Source organism: Carassius carassius, chromosome 6 (assembly GCF_963082965.1).
Source record: "Carassius carassius chromosome 6, fCarCar2.1, whole genome shotgun sequence".
Classification (NCBI taxonomy): Eukaryota; Metazoa; Chordata; class Actinopteri; order Cypriniformes; family Cyprinidae; genus Carassius; species Carassius carassius.
This window is the reverse complement of record NC_081760.1, coordinates 31,012,706-31,035,768: the sequence shown is the minus strand read 5'-3', so window position 1 is coordinate 31,035,768 and position 23,063 is coordinate 31,012,706. Positions and strand designations below refer to the sequence as shown.

The 23,063-nt window shown below is 37.4% G+C and overlaps 1 protein-coding gene across 1 annotated transcript in view; it reads left to right on the top strand.

Moving 5' to 3' along the window:
* Nucleotides 1-23,063, top strand: part of LOC132141693 (serine-rich adhesin for platelets-like) — a 54,992-nt gene that overhangs the window by 31,475 nt on the left and 454 nt on the right. The window contains exons 54-94 of the mRNA XM_059551358.1: nt 23-144; nt 236-297; nt 2,340-2,498; nt 2,920-2,986; nt 3,079-3,140; nt 3,551-3,705; nt 4,763-4,884; nt 4,976-5,037; nt 5,183-5,341; nt 6,390-6,544; nt 7,598-7,719; nt 7,811-7,872; nt 8,019-8,177; nt 8,282-8,436; nt 8,544-8,665; nt 9,705-9,766; nt 9,917-10,075; nt 10,181-10,335; nt 10,443-10,564; nt 10,656-10,717; nt 13,709-13,867; nt 14,916-15,070; nt 16,124-16,245; nt 16,337-16,398; nt 16,545-16,703; nt 16,886-16,962; nt 17,133-17,191; nt 17,283-17,344; nt 17,493-17,559; nt 18,231-18,292; nt 19,758-19,834; nt 20,656-20,698; nt 20,808-20,986; nt 21,170-21,291; nt 21,395-21,459; nt 21,597-21,700; nt 21,873-21,900; nt 22,004-22,182; nt 22,391-22,506; nt 22,600-22,655; nt 22,821-23,052. Coding sequence (XP_059407341.1) covers nt 23-144; nt 236-297; nt 2,340-2,498; nt 2,920-2,986; nt 3,079-3,140; nt 3,551-3,705; nt 4,763-4,884; nt 4,976-5,037; nt 5,183-5,341; nt 6,390-6,544; nt 7,598-7,719; nt 7,811-7,872; nt 8,019-8,177; nt 8,282-8,436; nt 8,544-8,665; nt 9,705-9,766; nt 9,917-10,075; nt 10,181-10,335; nt 10,443-10,564; nt 10,656-10,717; nt 13,709-13,867; nt 14,916-15,070; nt 16,124-16,245; nt 16,337-16,398; nt 16,545-16,703; nt 16,886-16,962; nt 17,133-17,191; nt 17,283-17,344; nt 17,493-17,559; nt 18,231-18,292; nt 19,758-19,834; nt 20,656-20,698; nt 20,808-20,986; nt 21,170-21,291; nt 21,395-21,459; nt 21,597-21,700; nt 21,873-21,900; nt 22,004-22,182; nt 22,391-22,506; nt 22,600-22,655; nt 22,821-23,052 — 4,490 coding nt within the window. The remainder of the gene's footprint in view (nt 1-22; nt 145-235; nt 298-2,339; nt 2,499-2,919; nt 2,987-3,078; nt 3,141-3,550; nt 3,706-4,762; nt 4,885-4,975; nt 5,038-5,182; nt 5,342-6,389; nt 6,545-7,597; nt 7,720-7,810; nt 7,873-8,018; nt 8,178-8,281; nt 8,437-8,543; nt 8,666-9,704; nt 9,767-9,916; nt 10,076-10,180; nt 10,336-10,442; nt 10,565-10,655; nt 10,718-13,708; nt 13,868-14,915; nt 15,071-16,123; nt 16,246-16,336; nt 16,399-16,544; nt 16,704-16,885; nt 16,963-17,132; nt 17,192-17,282; nt 17,345-17,492; nt 17,560-18,230; nt 18,293-19,757; nt 19,835-20,655; nt 20,699-20,807; nt 20,987-21,169; nt 21,292-21,394; nt 21,460-21,596; nt 21,701-21,872; nt 21,901-22,003; nt 22,183-22,390; nt 22,507-22,599; nt 22,656-22,820; nt 23,053-23,063) is intronic.

The window sequence follows — 23,063 nt, the reverse complement described above, 5'->3', positions numbered from 1 at the left end:
ATTACCATTTCCATCCAAACAGAAATCTCAGAAACTTCCTATGCTGTGGTCTTTACATTTAACGTGATTAACATCAGCATGCCAGAGGACCCTGTGTCTAGAGGCAACACCAACCAGAAAGTGCAGGATACCATCAATAATGCGGTAAACGTCAGAAATTAACAGTTTAATACTACTTAGATTTAATGCTAGTGTTCTCCAGAAACTGATGAATGGTTTGATTTTTCCCCTTCAGCTGAACACTCTTCTGAATGAACCTGGCAGTCCAACTTTACAACCCAAGACCTCCAACTTCACGTAAGATGCAAATTAATTTCAGTCTTTACTTCACGCGCCCTTGCATTTTACCTTATTGAAGCTACGTAACGTTACAAATACCAAAAAAAAAAAACATTTTCAAGAAGTGGGTTCAATTCCCTAAATGAAACCTATTATTGTTTTGTAGGAGCACTTCAAACCAGATTGATGGCAGGATGGAATACAGCTACCAGGATGGAGATGTCATACAACCAGTCAGCTTCCTGAATGAGCTACGTCTACCAACCACTACAACAGTGTTTCCAGTCACAACAACCAGTGTTTCTGTTACTACTACAAAACTCATGTAAATTTAGGTTTTCTATTTTAAACAAATAAAAAAAATGCAAAAGTCATGTTTTTATTGCAAATACATTGATGTAAATTAAACAAAAGTGGTTATATTTACAGATCTGGTTCAGCAGTGGTCACAAGCAAGCTGGTGTTCAACTCCTCATCTCTATTGCCCAGCGAATCTTTGGTCCTCAGTGCTATCAATACTCTCCGTCATTCCAGAGAGTCACAGTTCAATGAATCGGTGAAGGTGGTGAATGTCACCTATGAGAGTAAGTGTCATCATTTTCACTTCGAAATTTGAACTGATATTGAGTCAACCAATCATGTTTTACAGGCTTTTGTCAAAATTCTAAAATTACCATTTCCATCCAAACAGAAATCTCAGAAACCTCCTATGCTGTGGTCTTTACATTTAACGTGATTAACATCAGCATGCCAGAGGACCCTGTGTCTAGAGGCAACACCAACCAGAAAGTGCAGGATACAATCAATAATGCGGTAAACGTCAGAAATTAACAGTTTAATACTACTTAGATTCAATGCTAGTGTTCTCCAGAAACTGATGAATGGTTTAATTTTTCCCCTTCAGCTGAACACTCTTCTGAATGAACCTGGCAGTCCAACTTTACAACCCAAGACCTCCAACTTCACGTAAGATGCAAATTAATTTCTGTCTTTACTTCACACTCCCTTGCATTTAACTTATTGAAGCTACGTAATGTTACAAATACCAAAATAAAAAACTTTTACAAGAAGTGGGTTTAATTCCCTAAATGAATCCTATTATTGTTTTGTAGGAGCACTTCAAACCAGATTGATGGCAGGATGGAATACAGCTTCCAGGATGGAGATGTCATACAACCAGTCAGATTCCTCAATGAGCTACGTCTACCAACCACTACAACAGTGTTTCCAGTCACAACAACCAGTGTTTCTGTTACTACTCCAAAACTCATGTAAATTTTGGTTTTCTATTTTAAGCAAATAAAAAAATGCAAAAGTCATGTTTTTATTGCAAATATATTGATGTAAATTAAACAAAATTGGTTATATTTACAGATCTGGTTCAGCAGTGGTCACAAGCAAGCTGGTGTTCAACTCCTCATCTCCAGTGCCCAGTGAATCTCTGGTCCTCAGTGCTATCAATACTCTCCGTCATTCCAGAGAATCACAGCTCAATGAATCAGTGAAGGTGGTGAATGTCACCTATGAGAGTAAGTGTCATCATTTTCACTTCGAAATTTGAACTGAGACTGAGTTAACCAATCATGTTTTATAGGCTTTTGTCAAAATTTTAAAATTACCATTTCCATCCAAACAGAAATCTCAGAAACCTCCTATGCTGTGGTCTTTACATTTAACGTGATTAACATCAGCATGCCAGTTGACCCTGTGTCTAGAGGCAACACCAACCAGAAAGTGCAGGATACCATCAATACTGCGGTAAACATCAAAAATTAACAGTTTAATACTACTTAGATTTAATGCTAGTGTTCTCCAGAAACTGATGAATGGTTTAATTTTTCCCCTTCAGCTGAACACTCTTCTGAATGAACCTGGCAGTCCAACTTTACAGCCCAAGACCTCCAACTTCACGTAAGATGCAAATTAATTTCAGTCTTTACTTCACACTCCCTTGCATTTAACTTATTGAAGCTACGTAATGTTACAAATACCAAAAAAAAAAAAAACATTTTCAAGAAGTGGGTTCAATTCCCTAAATGAATCCTATTATTGTTTTGTAGGAGCACTTCAAACCAGATTGATGGCAGGATGGAATACAGCTTCCAGGATGGAGATGTCATACAACCAGTCAGCTTCCTCAATGAGCTACGTCTACCAACCACTACAACAGTGTTTCCAGTCACAACAACCAGTGTTTCTGTTACTACTCCAAAACTCATGTAAATTTAGGTTTTCTATTTTAAGCAAATGAAAAAAATGCAAAAGTCATGTTCTTATCGCAAATACATTGATGTAAATTAAACAAAAGTGGTTATATTTACAGATGTGGTTCAGCAGTGGTCACAAGCAAGCTGGTGTTCAACACCTCATCTCCAGTGCCCAGTGAATCTCTGGTCCTCAGTGCTATCAATACTCTCCGTCATTCCAGAGAGTCACAGTTCAATGAATCGGTGAAGGTGGTGAATGTCACCTATGAGAGTAAGTGTCATCATTTTCACCTGGAAATTTGAACTGAGACTGAGTCAACCAATCATGTTTTACAGGCTTTTGTCAAAATTCTAAAATTACCATTTCCATCCAAACAGAAATCTCAGAAACCTCCTATGCTGTGGTCTTTACATTTAACATTATTAACATCAGCATGCCAGATGACCCTGTGTCTAGAGGCAACACCAACCAGAAAGTGCAGGATACCATCAATACTGCGGTAAACATAAAAAAATTAACAGTTTAATACTACTTAGATTCAATGCCAGTGTTCTCCAGAAACTGATGAATGGTTTGATTTTTCCCCTTCAGCTGAACACTCTTCTGAATGAACCTGGCAGTCCAACTTTACAACCCAAGGCCTCCAACTTCACGTAAGATGCAAATTAATTTCAGTCTTTACTTCACGCGCCCTTGCATTTTACCTTATTGAAGCTACGTAACGTTACAAATACCAAAAAAAAAAAAAAACTTTTTCAAGAAGTGGGTTCCATTCCCTAAATGAAACCTATTATTGTTTTGTAGGAGCACTTCAAACCAGATTGATGGCAGGATGGAATACAGCTTCCAGGATGGAGATGTCATACCAGTCAGCTTCCTCAATGAGCTACGTCTACCAACCACTACAACAGTGTTTCCAGTCACAACAACCAGTGTTTCTGTTACTACTCCAAAACTCATGTAAATTTTGGATTTCTATTTTAAGAAAATTCAAAAATGCAAAATTTATGATTTTATTGCAAATATATTGATGTAAATTTTACAAAAGTGGTTATATTCACAGATCTGGTTCAGCAGTGGTCACAAGCAAGCTGGTGTTCAACTCCTCATCTCTAGTGCCCAGCGAATCTCTGGTCCTCAGTGCTATCAATACTCTCCGTCATTCCAGAGAATCACAGCTCAATGAATCGGTGAAGGTGGTGAATGTCACCTATGAGAGTAAGTGTCATCATTTTCACTTTGAAATTTGAACTGATATTGAGTCAACCAATCATGTTTTACAGACTTTTGTCAAAATTCTAAAATTACCATTTCCATCCAAACAGAAATCTCAGAAACTTCCTATGCTGTGGTCTTTACATTTAACGTGATTAACATCAGCATGCCAGAGGACCCTGTGTCTAGAGGCAACACCAACCAGAAATTGCAGGATACCATCAATAATGCGGTAAATGTCAGAAATTAACAGTTTAATACTACTTAGATTCAATGCCAGGGTTCTCCAGAAACTGATGAATGGTTTGATTTTTCCCCTTCAGCTGAACACTCTTCTGAATGAACCTGGCAGTCCAACTTTACAACCCAAGATCTCCAACTTCACGTAAGATGCAAATTAATTTCAGTCTTTACTTCACACTCCCTTGCATTTAACTTATTGAAGCTACGTAATGTTACAAATACCAAAAAAAAAAAAAAACTTTTTCAAGAAGTGGGTTCAATTCCCTAAATGAATCCTATTATTGTTTTGTAGGAGCACTTCAAACCAGATTGATGGCAGGATGGAATACAGCTACCAGGATGGAGATGTCATACAACCAGTCAGCTTCCTCAATGAGCTACGTCTACCAACCACTACAACAGTGTTTCCAGTCACAACAACCAGTGTTTCTGTTACTACTCCAAAACTCATGTAATATTTGGTTTTCTATTTTAAGCAAATAAAAAAAATGCAAAAGTCATGTTTTTATTGCAAATACATTGATGTAAATTAAATAAAAGTGGTTATATTTACAGATCTGGTTCAGCAGTGGTCACAAGCAAGCTGGTGTTCAACTCCTCATCTCTAGTGCCCAGTGAATCTCTGGTCCTCAGTGCTATCAGTACTCTCCGTCATTCCAGAGAGTCACAGCTCAATGAATCGGTGAAGGTGGTGAATGTCACCTATGAGAGTAAGTGTCATCATTTTCACTTCGAAATTTGAACTGAGACTGAGTCAACCAATCATGTTTTACAGGCTTTTGTCAAAATTCTAAAATTACCATTTCCATCCAAACAGAAATCTCAGAAACTTCCTATGCTGTGGTCTTTACATTTAACGTGATTAACATCAGCATGCCAGAGGACCCTGTGTCTAGAGGCAACACCAACCAGAAAGTGCAGGATACCATCAATAATGCGGTAAACATAAAAAATAAACAGTTTAATACTACTTATATTCAATGCCAGTGTTCTCCATAAACTGATGAATGGTTTGATTTTTCCCCTTCAGCTGAACACTCTTCTGAATGAACCTGGCAGTCCAACTTTACAACCCAAGACCTCCAACTTCACGTAAGATGCAAATTAATTTCAGTCTTTACTTCACACTCCCTTGCATTTAACTTATTGAAGCTACGTAATGTTACAAATACCAAAAAAAAAACTTTTTCAAGAAGTGGGTTCAATTCCCTAAATGAATCCTATTATTGTTTTGTAGGAGCACTTCAAACCAGATTGATGGCAAGATGGAATACAGCTTCCAGGATGGAGATGTCATACAACCAGTCAGCTTCCTCAATGAGCTACGTCTACCAACCATTACAACAGTGTTTCCAGCCACAACAACCAGTGTTTCTGTTACTACTCCAAAACTCATGTAAATTTTGGATTTCTATGTTAAGAAAATTTAAAAATGCAAAAGTCATGATTTTATTGCAAATACATTGATGTAAATTAAACAAAAGTGGTTATATTTACAGATCTGGTTCAGCAGTGGTCACAAGCAAGCTGGTGTTCAACTCCTCATCTCTATTGCCCAGCGAATCTTTGGTCCTCAGTGCTATCAATACTCTCCGTCATTCCAGAGAGTCACAGTTCAATGAATCGGTGAAGGTGGTGAATGTCACCTATGAGAGTAAGTGTCATCATTTTCACTTCGAAATTTGAACTGATATTGAGTCAACCAATCATGTTTTACAGGCTTTTGTCAAAATTCTAAAATTACCATTTCCATCCAAACAGAAATCTCAGAAACCTCCTATGCTGTGGTCTTTACATTTAACGTGATTAACATCAGCATGCCAGAGGACCCTGTGTCTAGAGGCAACACCAACCAGAAAGTGCAGGATACAATCAATAATGCGGTAAACGTCAGAAATTAACAGTTTAATACTACTTAGATTCAATGCTAGTGTTCTCCAGAAACTGATGAATGGTTTAATTTTTCCCCTTCAGCTGAACACTCTTCTGAATGAACCTGGCAGTCCAACTTTACAACCCAAGACCTCCAACTTCACGTAAGATGCAAATTAATTTCTGTCTTTACTTCACACTCCCTTGCATTTAACTTATTGAAGCTACGTAATGTTACAAATACCAAAATAAAAAACTTTTACAAGAAGTGGGTTTAATTCCCTAAATGAATCCTATTATTGTTTTGTAGGAGCACTTCAAACCAGATTGATGGCAGGATGGAATACAGCTTCCAGGATGGAGATGTCATACAACCAGTCAGATTCCTCAATGAGCTACGTCTACCAACCACTACAACAGTGTTTCCAGTCACAACAACCAGTGTTTCTGTTACTACTCCAAAACTCATGTAAATTTTGGTTTTCTATTTTAAGCAAATAAAAAAATGCAAAAGTCATGTTTTTATTGCAAATATATTGATGTAAATTAAACAAAATTGGTTATATTTACAGATCTGGTTCAGCAGTGGTCACAAGCAAGCTGGTGTTCAACTCCTCATCTCCAGTGCCCAGTGAATCTCTGGTCCTCAGTGCTATCAATACTCTCCGTCATTCCAGAGAATCACAGCTCAATGAATCAGTGAAGGTGGTGAATGTCACCTATGAGAGTAAGTGTCATCATTTTCACTTCGAAATTTGAACTGAGACTGAGTTAACCAGTCATGTTTTATAGGCTTTTGTCAAAATTCTAAAATTACCATTTCCATCCAAACAGAAATCTCAGAAACTTCCTATGCTGTGGTCTTTACATTTAACGTGATTAACATCAGCATGCCAGAGGACCCTTTGTCTAGAGGCAACACCAACCAGAAAGTGCAGGATACCATCAATAATGCGGTAAACGTCAGAAATTAACAGTTTATTACTACTTAGATTTAATGCTAGTGTTCTCCAGAAACTGATGAATGGTTTGATTTTTCCCCTTCAGCTGAACACTCTTCTGAATGAACCTGGCAGTCCAACTTTACAACCCAAGACCTCCAACTTCACGTAAGATGCAAATTAATTTCTGTCTTTACTTCACACTCCCTTGCATTTAACTTATTGAAGCTACGTAATGTTACAAATACCAAAATAAAAAACTTTTACAAGAAGTGGGTTTAATTCCCTAAATGAATCCTATTATTGTTTTGTAGGAGCACTTCAAACCAGATTGATGGCAGGATGGAATACAGCTTCCAGGATGGAGATGTCATACAACCAGTCAGCTTCCTCAATGAGCTACGTCTACCAACCACTACAACAGTGCTTCCAGTCACAACAACCAGTGTTTCTGTTACTACTCCAAAACTCATGTAAATTTGGGTTTTCTATTTTAAGCAAATAAAAAAAATGCAAAAATCATGTTTTTATTGCAAATACATTGATGTAAATTAAACAAAAGTGGTTATATTTACAGATCTGGTTCAGCAGTGGTCACAAGCAAGCTGGTGTTCAACTCCTCATCTCTAGTGCCCAGCGAATCTCTGGTCCTCAGTGCTATCAATACTCTCCGTCATTCCAGAGAGTCACAGTTCAATGAATCGGTGAAGGTGGTGAATGTCACCTATGAGAGTAAGTGTCATCATTTTCACTTCGAAATTTGAACTGATATTGAGTCAACCAATCATGTTTTACAGGCTTTTGTCAAAATTCTAAAATTACCATTTCCATCCAAACAGAAATCTCAGAAACCTCCTATGCTGTGGTCTTTACATTTAACGTGATTAACATCAGCATGCCAGAGGACCCTGTGTCTAGAGGCAACACCAACCAGAAAGTGCAGGATACCATCAATAATGCGGTAAACGTCAGAAATTAACAGTTTATTACTACTTAGATTTAATGCTAGTGTTCTCCAGAAACTGATGAATGGTTTAATTTTTCCCCTTCAGCTGAACACTCTTCTGAATGAACCTGGCAGTCCAACTTTACAACCCAAGACCTCCAACTTCACGTAAGATGCAAATTAATTTCTGTCTTTACTTCACACTCCCTTGCATTTAACTTATTGAAGCTACGTAATGTTACAAATACCAAAATAAAAAACTTTTACAAGAAGTGGGTTTAATTCCCTAAATGAATCCTATTATTGTTTTGTAGGAGCACTTCAAACCAGATTGATGGCAGGATGGAATACAGCTTCCAGGATGGAGATGTCATACAACCAGTCAGCTTCCTCAATGAGCTACGTCTACCAACCACTACAACAGTGCTTCCAGTCACAACAACCAGTGTTTCTGTTACTACTCCAAAACTCATGTAAATTTGGGTTTTCTATTTTAAGCAAATAAAAAAAATGCAAAAGTCATGTTTTTATTGCAAATACATTGATGTAAATTAAACAAAAGTGGTTATATTTACAGATCTGGTTCAGCAGTGGTCACAAGCAAGCTGGTGTTCAACACCTCATCTCCAGTGCCCAGTGAATCTCTGGTCCTCAGTGCTATCAATACTCTCCGTCATTCCAGAGAACCACAGCTCAATGAATCGGTGAAGGTGGTGAATGTCACCTATGAGAGTAAGTGTCATCATTTTCACTTCGAAATTTGAACTGATATTGAGTCAACCAATCATGTTTTACAGGCTTTTGTCAAAATTCTAAAATTATCATTCCCATCCAAACAGAAATCTCAGAAACCTCCTATGCTGTGGTCTTTACATTTAACGTGATTAACATCAGCATGCCAGAGGACCCTGTGTCTAGAGGCAACACCAACCAGAAAGTGCAGGATACCATCAATAATGCGGTAAACGTCAGAAATTAACAGTTTAATACTACTTAGATTCAATGCTAGTGTTCTCCAGAAACTGATGAATGGTTTGATTTTTCCCCTTCAGCTGAACACTCTTCTTAATGAACCTGGCAGTCCAACTTTACTACCCAAGACCTCCAACTTCACGTAAGATGCAAATTAATTTCAGTCTTTACTTCACACTCCCTTGCATTTAACTTGTTGAAACTACGTAATGTTACAAATACCAACAAAAAAAAACCTTTTTCAAGAAGTGGGTTCAATTCCCTAAATGAATCCTATTATTGTTTTGTAGGAGCACTTCAAACCAGATTGATGGCAGGATGGAATACAGCTACCAGGATGGAGATGTCATACAACCAGTCAGCTTCCTCAATGAGCTACGTCTACCAACCACTACAACAGTGTTTCCAGTCACAACAACCAGTGTTTCTGTTACTACTCCAAAACTCATGTAAATTTGGGTTTTCTATTTTAAGCAAATAAAAAAAATGCAAAAGTCATGTTTTTATTGCAAATACATTGATGTAAATTAAACAAAAGTGGTTATATTTACAGATATGGTTCAGCAGTGGTCACAAGCAAGCTGGTGTTCAACTCCTCATCTCCAGTGCCCAGTGAATCTCTGGTCCTCAGTGCTATCAATACTCTCCGTCATTCCAGAGAGTCACAGCTCAATGAATCGGTGAAGGTGGTGAATGTCACCTATGAGAGTAAGTGTCATCATTTTCACTTCGAAATTTGAACTGAGACTGAGTCAACCAATCATGTTTTACAGGCTTTTGTCAAAATTCTAAAATTACCATTTCCATCCAAACAGAAATCTCAGAAACTTCCTATGCTGTGGTCTTTACATTTAACGTGATTAACATCAGCATGCCAGAGGACCCTGTGTCTAGAGGCAACACCAACCAGAAAGTGCAGGATACCATCAATAATGCGGTAAACGTCAAAAATGAACAGTTTAATACTACTTAGATTCAATGCCAGTGTTCTCCAGAAACTGATGAATGGTTTGATTTTTCACCTTCAGCTGAACACTCTTCTGAATGAACCTGGCAGTCCAACTTTACAACCCAAGACCTCCAACTTCTCGTAAGATGCAAATTAAGTTCAGTCTTTACTTCATGCACCTTTGCATTTTACCTTATTGAAGCTACGTAATGTTACAAATACCAACAAAAAAAAACCTTTTTTCAAGAAGTGGGTTCATTTCCCTAAATGAATCCTATTATTGTTTTGTAGGAGCACTTCAAACCAGATTGATGGCAGGATGGAATACAGCTACCAGGATGGAGATGTCATACAACCAGTCAGCTTCCTCAATGAGCTACGTCTACCAACCACTACAACAGTGTTTCCAGAAACAACAACCAGTGTTTCTGTTACTACTCCAAAACTCATGTACATTTTGGTTTTCTATTTTAAAGCAAATAAAAAAAATGCAAAAGTCATGTTTTTATTGCAAATATATTGATGTAAATTAAACAAAATTGGTTATATTTACAGATCTGGTTCAGCAGTGGTCACAAGCAAGCTGGTGTTCAACTCCTCATCTCCAGTGCCCAGTGAATCTCTGGTCCTCAGTGCTATTAATACTCTCCGTCATTCCAGAGAGTCACAGCTCAATGAATCGGTGAAGGTGGTGAATGTCACCTATGAGAGTAAGTGTCATCATTTTCACTTCGAAATTTGAACTGAGACTGAGTTAACCAATCATGTTTTATAGGCTTTTGTCAAAATTCTAAAATTACCATTTCCATCCAAACAGAAATCTCAGAAACCTCCTATGCTGTGGTCTTTACATTTAACGTGATTAACATCAGCATGCCAGAGGACCCTGTGTCTAGAGGCAACACCAACCAGAAAGTGCAGGATACCATCAATACTGCGGTAAACATCAAAAATTAACAGTTTAATACTACTTAGATTTAATGCTAGTGTTCTCCAGAAACTGATGAATGGTTTAATTTTTCCCCTTCAGCTGAACACTCTTCTGAATGAACCTGGCAGTCCAACTTTACAGCCCAAGACCTCCAACTTCACGTAAGATGCAAATTAATTTCAGTCTTTACTTCACACTCCCTTGCATTTAACTTATTGAAGCTACGTAATGTTACAAATACCAAAAAAAAAAAAAACATTTTCAAGAAGTGGGTTCAATTCCCTAAATGAATCCTATTATTGTTTTGTAGGAGCACTTCAAACCAGATTGATGGCAGGATGGAATACAGCTTCCAGGATGGAGATGTCATACAACCAGTCAGCTTCCTCAATGAGCTACGTCTACCAACCACTACAACAGTGTTTCCAGTCACAACAACCAGTGTTTCTGTTACTACTCCAAAACTCATGTAAATTTAGGTTTTCTATTTTAAGCAAATGAAAAAAATGCAAAAGTCATGTTCTTATCGCAAATACATTGATGTAAATTAAACAAAAGTGGTTATATTTACAGATGTGGTTCAGCAGTGGTCACAAGCAAGCTGGTGTTCAACACCTCATCTCCAGTGCCCAGTGAATCTCTGGTCCTCAGTGCTATCAATACTCTCCGTCATTCCAGAGAGTCACAGTTCAATGAATCGGTGAAGGTGGTGAATGTCACCTATGAGAGTAAGTGTCATCATTTTCACCTGGAAATTTGAACTGAGACTGAGTCAACCAATCATGTTTTACAGGCTTTTGTCAAAATTCTAAAATTACCATTTCCATCCAAACAGAAATCTCAGAAACCTCCTATGCTGTGGTCTTTACATTTAACATTATTAACATCAGCATGCCAGATGACCCTGTGTCTAGAGGCAACACCAACCAGAAAGTGCAGGATACCATCAATACTGCGGTAAACATAAAAAAATTAACAGTTTAATACTACTTAGATTCAATGCCAGTGTTCTCCAGAAACTGATGAATGGTTTGATTTTTCCCCTTCAGCTGAACACTCTTCTGAATGAACCTGGCAGTCCAACTTTACAACCCAAGGCCTCCAACTTCACGTAAGATGCAAATTAATTTCAGTCTTTACTTCACGCGCCCTTGCATTTTACCTTATTGAAGCTACGTAACGTTACAAATACCAAAAAAAAAAAAAACTTTTTCAAGAAGTGGGTTCCATTCCCTAAATGAAACCTATTATTGTTTTGTAGGAGCACTTCAAACCAGATTGATGGCAGGATGGAATACAGCTTCCAGGATGGAGATGTCATACCAGTCAGCTTCCTCAATGAGCTACGTCTACCAACCACTACAACAGTGTTTCCAGTCACAACAACCAGTGTTTCTGTTACTACTCCAAAACTCATGTAAATTTTGGATTTCTATTTTAAGAAAATTCAAAAATGCAAAATTTATGATTTTATTGCAAATATATTGATGTAAATTTTACAAAAGTGGTTATATTCACAGATCTGGTTCAGCAGTGGTCACAAGCAAGCTGGTGTTCAACTCCTCATCTCTAGTGCCCAGCGAATCTCTGGTCCTCAGTGCTATCAATACTCTCCGTCATTCCAGAGAATCACAGCTCAATGAATCGGTGAAGGTGGTGAATGTCACCTATGAGAGTAAGTGTCATCATTTTCACTTTGAAATTTGAACTGATATTGAGTCAACCAATCATGTTTTACAGACTTTTGTCAAAATTCTAAAATTACCATTTCCATCCAAACAGAAATCTCAGAAACTTCCTATGCTGTGGTCTTTACATTTAACGTGATTAACATCAGCATGCCAGAGGACCCTGTGTCTAGAGGCAACACCAACCAGAAATTGCAGGATACCATCAATAATGCGGTAAATGTCAGAAATTAACAGTTTAATACTACTTAGATTCAATGCCAGGGTTCTCCAGAAACTGATGAATGGTTTGATTTTTCCCCTTCAGCTGAACACTCTTCTGAATGAACCTGGCAGTCCAACTTTACAACCCAAGATCTCCAACTTCACGTAAGATGCAAATTAATTTCAGTCTTTACTTCACACTCCCTTGCATTTAACTTATTGAAGCTACGTAATGTTACAAATACCAAAAAAAAAAAAAAACTTTTTCAAGAAGTGGGTTCAATTCCCTAAATGAATCCTATTATTGTTTTGTAGGAGCACTTCAAACCAGATTGATGGCAGGATGGAATACAGCTACCAGGATGGAGATGTCATACAACCAGTCAGCTTCCTCAATGAGCTACGTCTACCAACCACTACAACAGTGTTTCCAGTCACAACAACCAGTGTTTCTGTTACTACTCCAAAACTCATGTAATATTTGGTTTTCTATTTTAAGCAAATAAAAAAAATGCAAAAGTCATGTTTTTATTGCAAATACATTGATGTAAATTAAATAAAAGTGGTTATATTTACAGATCTGGTTCAGCAGTGGTCACAAGCAAGCTGGTGTTCAACTCCTCATCTCTAGTGCCCAGTGAATCTCTGGTCCTCAGTGCTATCAGTACTCTCCGTCATTCCAGAGAGTCACAGCTCAATGAATCGGTGAAGGTGGTGAATGTCACCTATGAGAGTAAGTGTCATCATTTTCACTTCGAAATTTGAACTGAGACTGAGTCAACCAATCATGTTTTACAGGCTTTTGTCAAAATTCTAAAATTACCATTTCCATCCAAACAGAAATCTCAGAAACTTCCTATGCTGTGGTCTTTACATTTAACGTGATTAACATCAGCATGCCAGAGGACCCTGTGTCTAGAGGCAACACCAACCAGAAAGTGCAGGATACCATCAATAATGCGGTAAACATAAAAAATGAACAGTTTAATACTACTTATATTCAATGCCAGTGTTCTCCATAAACTGATGAATGGTTTGATTTTTCCCCTTCAGCTGAACACTCTTCTGAATGAACCTGGCAGTCCAACTTTACAACCCAAGACCTCCAACTTCACGTAAGATGCAAATTAATTTCAGTCTTTACTTCACACTCCCTTGCATTTAACTTATTGAAGCTACGTAATGTTACAAATACCAAAAAAAAAACTTTTTCAAGAAGTGGGTTCAATTCCCTAAATGAATCCTATTATTGTTTTGTAGGAGCACTTCAAACCAGATTGATGGCAAGATGGAATACAGCTTCCAGGATGGAGATGTCATACAACCAGTCAGCTTCCTCAATGAGCTACGTCTACCAACCATTACAACAGTGTTTCCAGCCACAACAACCAGTGTTTCTGTTACTACTCCAAAACTCATGTAAATTTTGGATTTCTATGTTAAGAAAATTTAAAAATGCAAAAGTCATGATTTTATTGCAAATACATTGATGTAAATTAAACAAAAGTGGTTATATTTACAGATCTGGTTCAGCAGTGGTCACAAGCAAGCTGGTGTTCAACTCCTCATCTCTATTGCCCAGCGAATCTTTGGTCCTCAGTGCTATCAATACTCTCCGTCATTCCAGAGAGTCACAGTTCAATGAATCGGTGAAGGTGGTGAATGTCACCTATGAGAGTAAGTGTCATCATTTTCACTTCGAAATTTGAACTGATATTGAGTCAACCAATCATGTTTTACAGGCTTTTGTCAAAATTCTAAAATTACCATTTCCATCCAAACAGAAATCTCAGAAACCTCCTATGCTGTGGTCTTTACATTTAACGTGATTAACATCAGCATGCCAGAGGACCCTGTGTCTAGAGGCAACACCAACCAGAAAGTGCAGGATACAATCAATAATGCGGTAAACGTCAGAAATTAACAGTTTAATACTACTTAGATTCAATGCTAGTGTTCTCCAGAAACTGATGAATGGTTTAATTTTTCCCCTTCAGCTGAACACTCTTCTGAATGAACCTGGCAGTCCAACTTTACAACCCAAGACCTCCAACTTCACGTAAGATGCAAATTAATTTCTGTCTTTACTTCACACTCCCTTGCATTTAACTTATTGAAGCTACGTAATGTTACAAATACCAAAATAAAAAACTTTTACAAGAAGTGGGTTTAATTCCCTAAATGAATCCTATTATTGTTTTGTAGGAGCACTTCAAACCAGATTGATGGCAGGATGGAATACAGCTTCCAGGATGGAGATGTCATACAACCAGTCAGATTCCTCAATGAGCTACGTCTACCAACCACTACAACAGTGTTTCCAGTCACAACAACCAGTGTTTCTGTTACTACTCCAAAACTCATGTAAATTTTGGTTTTCTATTTTAAGCAAATAAAAAAATGCAAAAGTCATGTTTTTATTGCAAATATATTGATGTAAATTAAACAAAATTGGTTATATTTACAGATCTGGTTCAGCAGTGGTCACAAGCAAGCTGGTGTTCAACTCCTCATCTCCAGTGCCCAGTGAATCTCTGGTCCTCAGTGCTATCAATACTCTCCGTCATTCCAGAGAATCACAGCTCAATGAATCAGTGAAGGTGGTGAATGTCACCTATGAGAGTAAGTGTCATCATTTTCACTTCGAAATTTGAACTGAGACTGAGTTAACCAGTCATGTTTTATAGGCTTTTGTCAAAATTCTAAAATTACCATTTCCATCCAAACAGAAATCTCAGAAACTTCCTATGCTGTGGTCTTTACATTTAACGTGATTAACATCAGCATGCCAGAGGACCCTTTGTCTAGAGGCAACACCAACCAGAAAGTGCAGGATACCATCAATAATGCGGTAAACGTCAGAAATTAACAGTTTATTACTACTTAGATTTAATGCTAGTGTTCTCCAGAAACTGATGAATGGTTTGATTTTTCCCCTTCAGCTGAACACTCTTCTGAATGAACCTGGCAGTCCAACTTTACAACCCAAGACCTCCAACTTCACGTAAGATGCAAATTAATTTCTGTCTTTACTTCACACTCCCTTGCATTTAACTTATTGAAGCTACGTAATGTTACAAATACCAAAATAAAAAACTTTTACAAGAAGTGGGTTTAATTCCCTAAATGAATCCTATTATTGTTTTGTAGGAGCACTTCAAACCAGATTGATGGCAGGATGGAATACAGCTTCCAGGATGGAGATGTCATACAACCAGTCAGCTTCCTCAATGAGCTACGTCTACCAACCACTACAACAGTGCTTCCAGTCACAACAACCAGTGTTTCTGTTACTACTCCAAAACTCATGTAAATTTGGGTTTTCTATTTTAAGCAAATAAAAAAAATGCAAAAATCATGTTTTTATTGCAAATACATTGATGTAAATTAAACAAAAGTGGTTATATTTACAGATCTGGTTCAGCAGTAGTCACAAGCAAGCTGGTGTTCAACTCCTCATCTCTAGTGCCCAGCGAATCTCTGGTCCTCAGTGCTATCAATACTCTCCGTCATTCCAGAGAGTCACAGTTCAATGAATCGGTGAAGGTGGTGAATGTCACCTATGAGAGTAAGTGTCATCATTTTCACTTCGAAATTTGAACTGATATTGAGTCAACCAATCATGTTTTACAGGCTTTTGTCAAAATTCTAAAATTACCATTTCCATCCAAACAGAAATCTCAGAAACCTCCTATGCTGTGGTCTTTACATTTAACGTGATTAACATCAGCATGCCAGAGGACCCTGTGTCTAGAGGCAACACCAACCAGAAAGTGCAGGATACCATCAATAATGCGGTAAACGTCAGAAATTAACAGTTTATTACTACTTAGATTTAATGCTAGTGTTCTCCAGAAACTGATGAATGGTTTAATTTTTCCCCTTCAGCTGAACACTCTTCTGAATGAACCTGGCAGTCCAACTTTACAACCCAAGACCTCCAACTTCACGTAAGATGCAAATTAATTTCTGTCTTTACTTCACACTCCCTTGCATTTAACTTATTGAAGCTACGTAATGTTACAAATACCAAAATAAAAAACTTTTACAAGAAGTGGGTTTAATTCCCTAAATGAATCCTATTATTGTTTTGTAGGAGCACTTCAAACCAGATTGATGGCAGGATGGAATACAGCTTCCAGGATGGAGATGTCATACAACCAGTCAGCTTCCTCAATGAGCTACGTCTACCAACCACTACAACAGTGCTTCCAGTCACAACAACCAGTGTTTCTGTTACTACTCCAAAACTCATGTAAATTTGGGTTTTCTATTTTAAGCAAATAAAAAAAATGCAAAAGTCATGTTTTTATTGCAAATACATTGATGTAAATTAAACAAAAGTGGTTATATTTACAGATCTGGTTCAGCAGTGGTCACAAGCAAGCTGGTGTTCAACACCTCATCTCCAGTGCCCAGTGAATCTCTGGTCCTCAGTGCTATCAATACTCTCCGTCATTCCAGAGAACCACAGCTCAATGAATCGGTGAAGGTGGTGAATGTCACCTATGAGAGTAAGTGTCATCATTTTCACTTCGAAATTTGAACTGATATTGAGTCAACCAATCATGTTTTACAGGCTTTTGTCAAAATTCTAAAATTATCATTCCCATCCAAACAGAAATCTCAGAAACCTCCTATGCTGTGGTCTTTACATTTAACGTGATTAACATCAGCATGCCAGAGGACCCTGTGTCTAGAGGCAACACCAACCAGAAAGTGCAGGATACCATCAATAATGCGGTAAACGTCAGAAATTAACAGTTTAATACTACTTAGATTCAATGCTAGTGTTCTCCAGAAACTGATGAATGGTTTGATTTTTCCCCTTCAGCTGAACACTCTTCTTAATGAACCTGGCAGTCCAACTTTACTACCCAAGACCTCCAACTTCACGTAAGATGCAAATTAATTTCAGTCTTTACTTCACACTCCCTTGCATTTAACTTGTTGAAACTACGTAATGTTACAAATACCAACAAAAAAAAACCTTTTTCAAGAAGTGGGTTCAATTCCCTAAATGAATCCTATTATTGTTTTGTAGGAGCACTTCAAACCAGATTGATGGCAGGATGGAATACAGCTACCAGGATGGAGATGTCATACAACCAGTCAGCTTCCTCAATGAGCTACGTCTACCAACCACTACAACAGTGTTTCCAGTCACAACAACCAGTGTTTCTGTTACTACTCCAAAACTCATGTAAATTTGGGTTTTCTATTTTAAGCAAATAAAAAAAATGCAAAAGTCATGTTTTTATTGCAAATACATTGATGTAAATTAAACAAAAGTGGTTATATTTACAGATATGGTTCAGCAGTGGTCACAAGCAAGCTGGTGTTCAACTCCTCATCTCCAGTGCCCAGTGAATCTCTGGTCCTCAGTGCTATCAATACTCTCCGTAATTCCAGAGAGTCACAGCTCAATGAATCGGTGAAGGTGGTGAATGTCACCTATGAGAGTAAGTGTCATCATTTTCACTTCGAAATTTGAACTGAGACTGAGTCAACCAATCATGTTTTACAGGCTTTTGTCAAAATTCTAAAATTACCATTTCCATCCAAACAGAAATCTCAGAAACTTCCTATGCTGTGGTCTTTACATTTAACGTGATTAACATCAGCATGCCAGAGGACCCTGTGTCTAGAGGCAACACCAACCAGAAAGTGCAGGATACCATCAATAATGCGGTAAACGTCAAAAATGAACAGTTTAATACTACTTAGATTCAATGCCAGTGTTCTCCAGAAACTGATGAATGGTTTGATTTTTCACCTTCAGCTGAACACTCTTCTGAATGAACCTGGCAGTCCAACTTTACAACCCAAGACCTCCAACTTCTCGTAAGATGCAAATTAAGTTCAGTCTTTACTTCATGCACCTTTGCATTTTACCTTATTGAAGCTACGTAATGTTACAAATACCAACAAAAAAAAACCTTTTTTCAAGAAGTGGGTTCATTTCCCTAAATGAATCCTATTATTGTTTTGTAGGAGCACTTCAAACCAGATTGATGGCAGGATGGAATACAGCTACCAGGATGGAGATGTCATACAACCAGTCAGCTTCCTCAATGAGCTACGTCTACCAACCACTACAACAGTGTTTCCAGAAACAACAACCAGTGTTTCTGTTACTACTCCAAAACTCATGTACATTTTGGTTTTCTATTTTAAAGCAAATAAAAAAAATGCAAAAGTCATGTTTTTATTGCAAATATATTGATGTAAATTAAACAAAATTGGTTATATTTACAGATCTGGTTCAGCAGTGGTCACAAGCAAGCTGGTGTTCAACTCCTCATCTCCAGTGCCCAGTGAATCTCTGGTCCTCAGTGCTATTAATACTCTCCGTCATTCCAGAGAGTCACAGCTCAATGAATCGGTGAAGGTGGTGAATGTCACCTATGAGAGTAAGTGTCATCATTTTCACTTCGAAATTTGAACTGAGACTGAGTTAACCAATCATGTTTTATAGGCTTTTGTCAAAATTCTAAAATTACCATTTCCATCCAAACAGAAATCTCAGAAACCTCCTATGCTGTGGTCTTTACATTTAACGTGATTAACATCAGCATGCCAGAGGACCCTGTGTCTAGAGGCAACACCAACCAGAAAGCGCAGGATACCATCAATAATGCGGTAAACTTAAAAAAATAACAGGGTAAAAAAGGCTTACATTCAATGTCAGTCTTCACTAGAAACTGACGAATGGTTTAAATTTTTTCTCTTCAGCTTAACACTCTTCTGATTGAACCTGGTAATCAAAATTTACAACCAAAGTCCTCCAACTTCACGTAAGATGCAAACTCACGTCACAATCTTTTTTCATGTGTCCTCACATTTTAGATTATTTAAACTACTTAAAGTAAAAAAAAAATGTAGCAGGTAAACACTAATAAAAAATAAACTTTTTCAAGATGTGTGTTAAAGCCCTTAACAGATATCTCTTGTTTGTCTTGTAGGAGCACTTCAAACCAGATTGATGGCAGGATGGAATACAGCTTCCAGGATGGAGATGTCATACAACCAGTCAGCTTCCTCAATGAGCTACGTCTACCAACCACTACAACATTGTTTCCAGACACAACATTTGTTTTCTCTGTGACTCCGTTAAACCTAATGTAAGTGTTGGTTTTCTATTTTGAGAACAGTCAAAAATGGGCAAGTAATTTTATTATATTTTATTAATTTATATATGTATATTAAACAAAAGTGGTTATATTTACAGATCTGGTTCAGCAGTGGTCACAAGCAAGCTGGTTTTCAACTCCTCATCTCCAGTGCCCAGTGAATCTCTGGTCCTCAGTGCTATCAATACTCTCCATCATTCCAGAGAGTCACAGCTCAATGAATCGGTGAAAGTGCTGAATGTGACCTATGAGAGTAAGTGGCATCATTTTCAGTTCAAATGTTGTGTAATGAGATTGAGTCAAACAATGATGTATAACAGGCTTTTGGTAATTCTTAATATTACCGTTTTCATCCAAACAGAAATCTCAGAAACCTCCTATGCTGTGGTCTTTACATTTAACGTGATTAACATCAGCATGCCAGAGGACCCTGTGTCTAGAGGCAAAACCAACCAGAAAGTGCAGGATACCAGCAATAATGCGGTAAACTTAAAAAATAAACAGTGTAAAAAGGCCTAGGTTCAATGCCAGTTTTCTCCAGAAAATTATTAATTGTTTGATTTCCCCCCTTCAGCTGAACACTCTTCTGAATGAACCTGGCAGTCCAACTTTACAACCCAAGACCTCCAACTTCGCGTAAGATGGAAATTAATTTCACAGTCTTTACTTCATGCATCCTTGCATTTTACCTTATTGAAGCTATGTAATATTACAAATACCAAAAAAAGATGCAACCTTTTTTTTCATGTTTCTTCACATTTTAGCTCATTGAAGCTACTTAAATCTACCAAAAAATAATAATAATAATAATTTGAGCAAATAAATAATAATAAAAAATCTACTTTTTCAAGATGTGGTTTAAAGCCTCTAACAGATATCCCTTGTTTGTCTTGTAGGAGCACTTCAAACCAGATTGATGGCAGGATGGAATACAGCTTCCAGGATGGAGATGTCATACAACCACTCAGCTTCCTCAATGAGCTACGTTCACAGACAGGTTTGTCAAAACTGACAACGGATTGCAAATGTTGTAACTGCAAGCCTTTTCCATTAATCATCACTTTTCTTTTACAGTCTTAACGACTGCCAGCACTCTGACAACTACTCCACTGATAGTGTAAGAGCAGCGATTTCAGTCTGATATTTACTTCTTTTATTTTTATTATTTAGTTTTTTTATATATTTTAATTTCCTGTCTTAATGTGTATTATTTATTGTCTTTCTAGGCGTGGCAAAGCACTCATATTTATTCGCCTCGTATTTGTCACACTGGGCCCCCTGCCAAATCCAGAGAAGGTTCTTGAGGTGGCCAACACTCTGCTGAAGACACGTCTCGCAACTAAACAAGACACCACAACACAAGACCTGAGTGATCCTGTGAGCTTTGTCAACGTCACATATACAAGTGAGTTTTTGTCTCCTGGTTTGGCCTCATTTTGTTCTGAATATGTTATTTAAATTCTAATGTTGTAGATTTGTATCTTTGATAGCCTATATTGAAGAAGAAGAATATTAAGGAATGCATTAGTGAAATTCCCCCACCCATATATAAGCACACAACTAAATAATTGTTTTATATATTTTAAAGAAATAAATGAGACGGCCTATGCTCTTAACTTTGGATTTGAAATCAGCAATATAACCATGACTGAGAAGCTTGAACTCAGGAATGGCACCCACCTGTTAATACAAGACTCTATAAACACATTGGTAAGTAGGAATAATTTCAATAGTGCAGTCTTTTAAAAACACTTTTTTTATTTGCCACAGTAACCTCAACATATTCATAAACAAATGTACCTCTTTTTTTCAGCTGGGCAAGATCCTCCTCAGTAACTCCTCAGCTCCTATCATTAAGTTCCAAGCAGCTGATTTCACGTATGTATTACTCACTTTTTACTTTTAATTTGAGCAAATATGTCCTAATGACTCTTCTTTGGTGTCAGTCAGTTTTTGTATATGGCTTGTGACTTATTGACTTTAGTTTCTCATTGTACATTTTAATCTCCCCACAGGGGCAATTCCACAGTAATTAAGGCCAATGTAGAGTATGTTTTTTCACCAAGTGACATCACGCAACCCAGCATTTTTGTTCAGGAACTTATCCAACTTAGCGAAGGTATTACCATATCCACACCTGCTGCACTGTCAACCATCTGTTACCCCACATTTATATGGCCAAACTGACAATCAAATGTTAAACTTACATGTTTTATATCTTGCTTCAAAAACATCAAATGCTGTGATTTAAAGTCTGATTCTCCTCCATTAATTATTATTTTCTTTTACAGCGAGCACTACAACTTCACCACCAATCTTGTAAGACCAATGATGGATTTTGATTTTGATTTATTATTATTATTTTGTTTTTTTTATAGCTACTCTGTGATATTCCAATTATTTAACATCTTTATTTATGCAGGACTAAGAGGGCAATTATTAAGATCCGTCTCGAGTTTATCACACTTGGAACAAGACCAAGTGAGAGTGATGTTCTTCAGCTGGTTAAATCTGTGGTGGCCACAAATCTCACAACTAAACTAACCACGAGAGTAACAAGCGTGAGTGAACCTGTGACCTTGGACAATGTCGAGTATTCGGGTGAGTTTTTCTCTTTTCATGTTCCATTTTTGTTGTGAATATAACATAGCTATAACATAATAATAAAATGCATGGCTTCTTTTGAAGGAAAGTAATAATAATTTAAAAAAGACAATAATTATGCATAATGAATAATGAAAATGGATCATGGAATATCATGACTGATATATAGTCACACAACTAATTGTTTTTGTTGTATATTTTTAAGGAATTAATGAGACCGCCTACGCACTCATTTTTAAGTTTGAAATGAACAAAGTATCACTGACAGCGACACAAAGTCAAGAAGCCTTTAAAGAAATCCAAACGAAGATAAATGGTTTGGTGAGTTGGAGAGGCTTACATATTGATTTGCTGAAATTGAAATTGCCCTATTTTAATCATTGACCAATTGTATTTTATTATTGCACTCTGCAGGTGTTCCAGATACTAAAGGACCCCTCGTTTAATCTGACCATCCCAGCTAGTTTCAAGTGAGTTCTGATTCACTGCTTTTTACTTGATCTTGAGAAGAAGTGTCTAAATGAATTAAAAAAAACGGCTTTTGCTAATGTAATGGTTTTGATACATGGGCGAATTAATTTTAATATCATTTTATTTCCTTATGTTTCTCATTGTATGTTTTATTCTCTCCATAGGGAGGATATCTTTCAGATTGAGGCCAATGTTACGTATGTTTTCTCACAAAATAACAACAACATGGCCTCCGGGTTCTTGGTCAGTGCCCTTTTCAAGGCTTTTACCACACCAGCTCCAACCACCATAAGCACTACAACCTCCAACAATGGTACAAATGCAGCTTGGGTTGTGGCTATCATTGTCCCCTGTGCTATTATCATCGGGCTCGTACCTTGCTGGATTCTTCTTTGTGTAAGTACTAT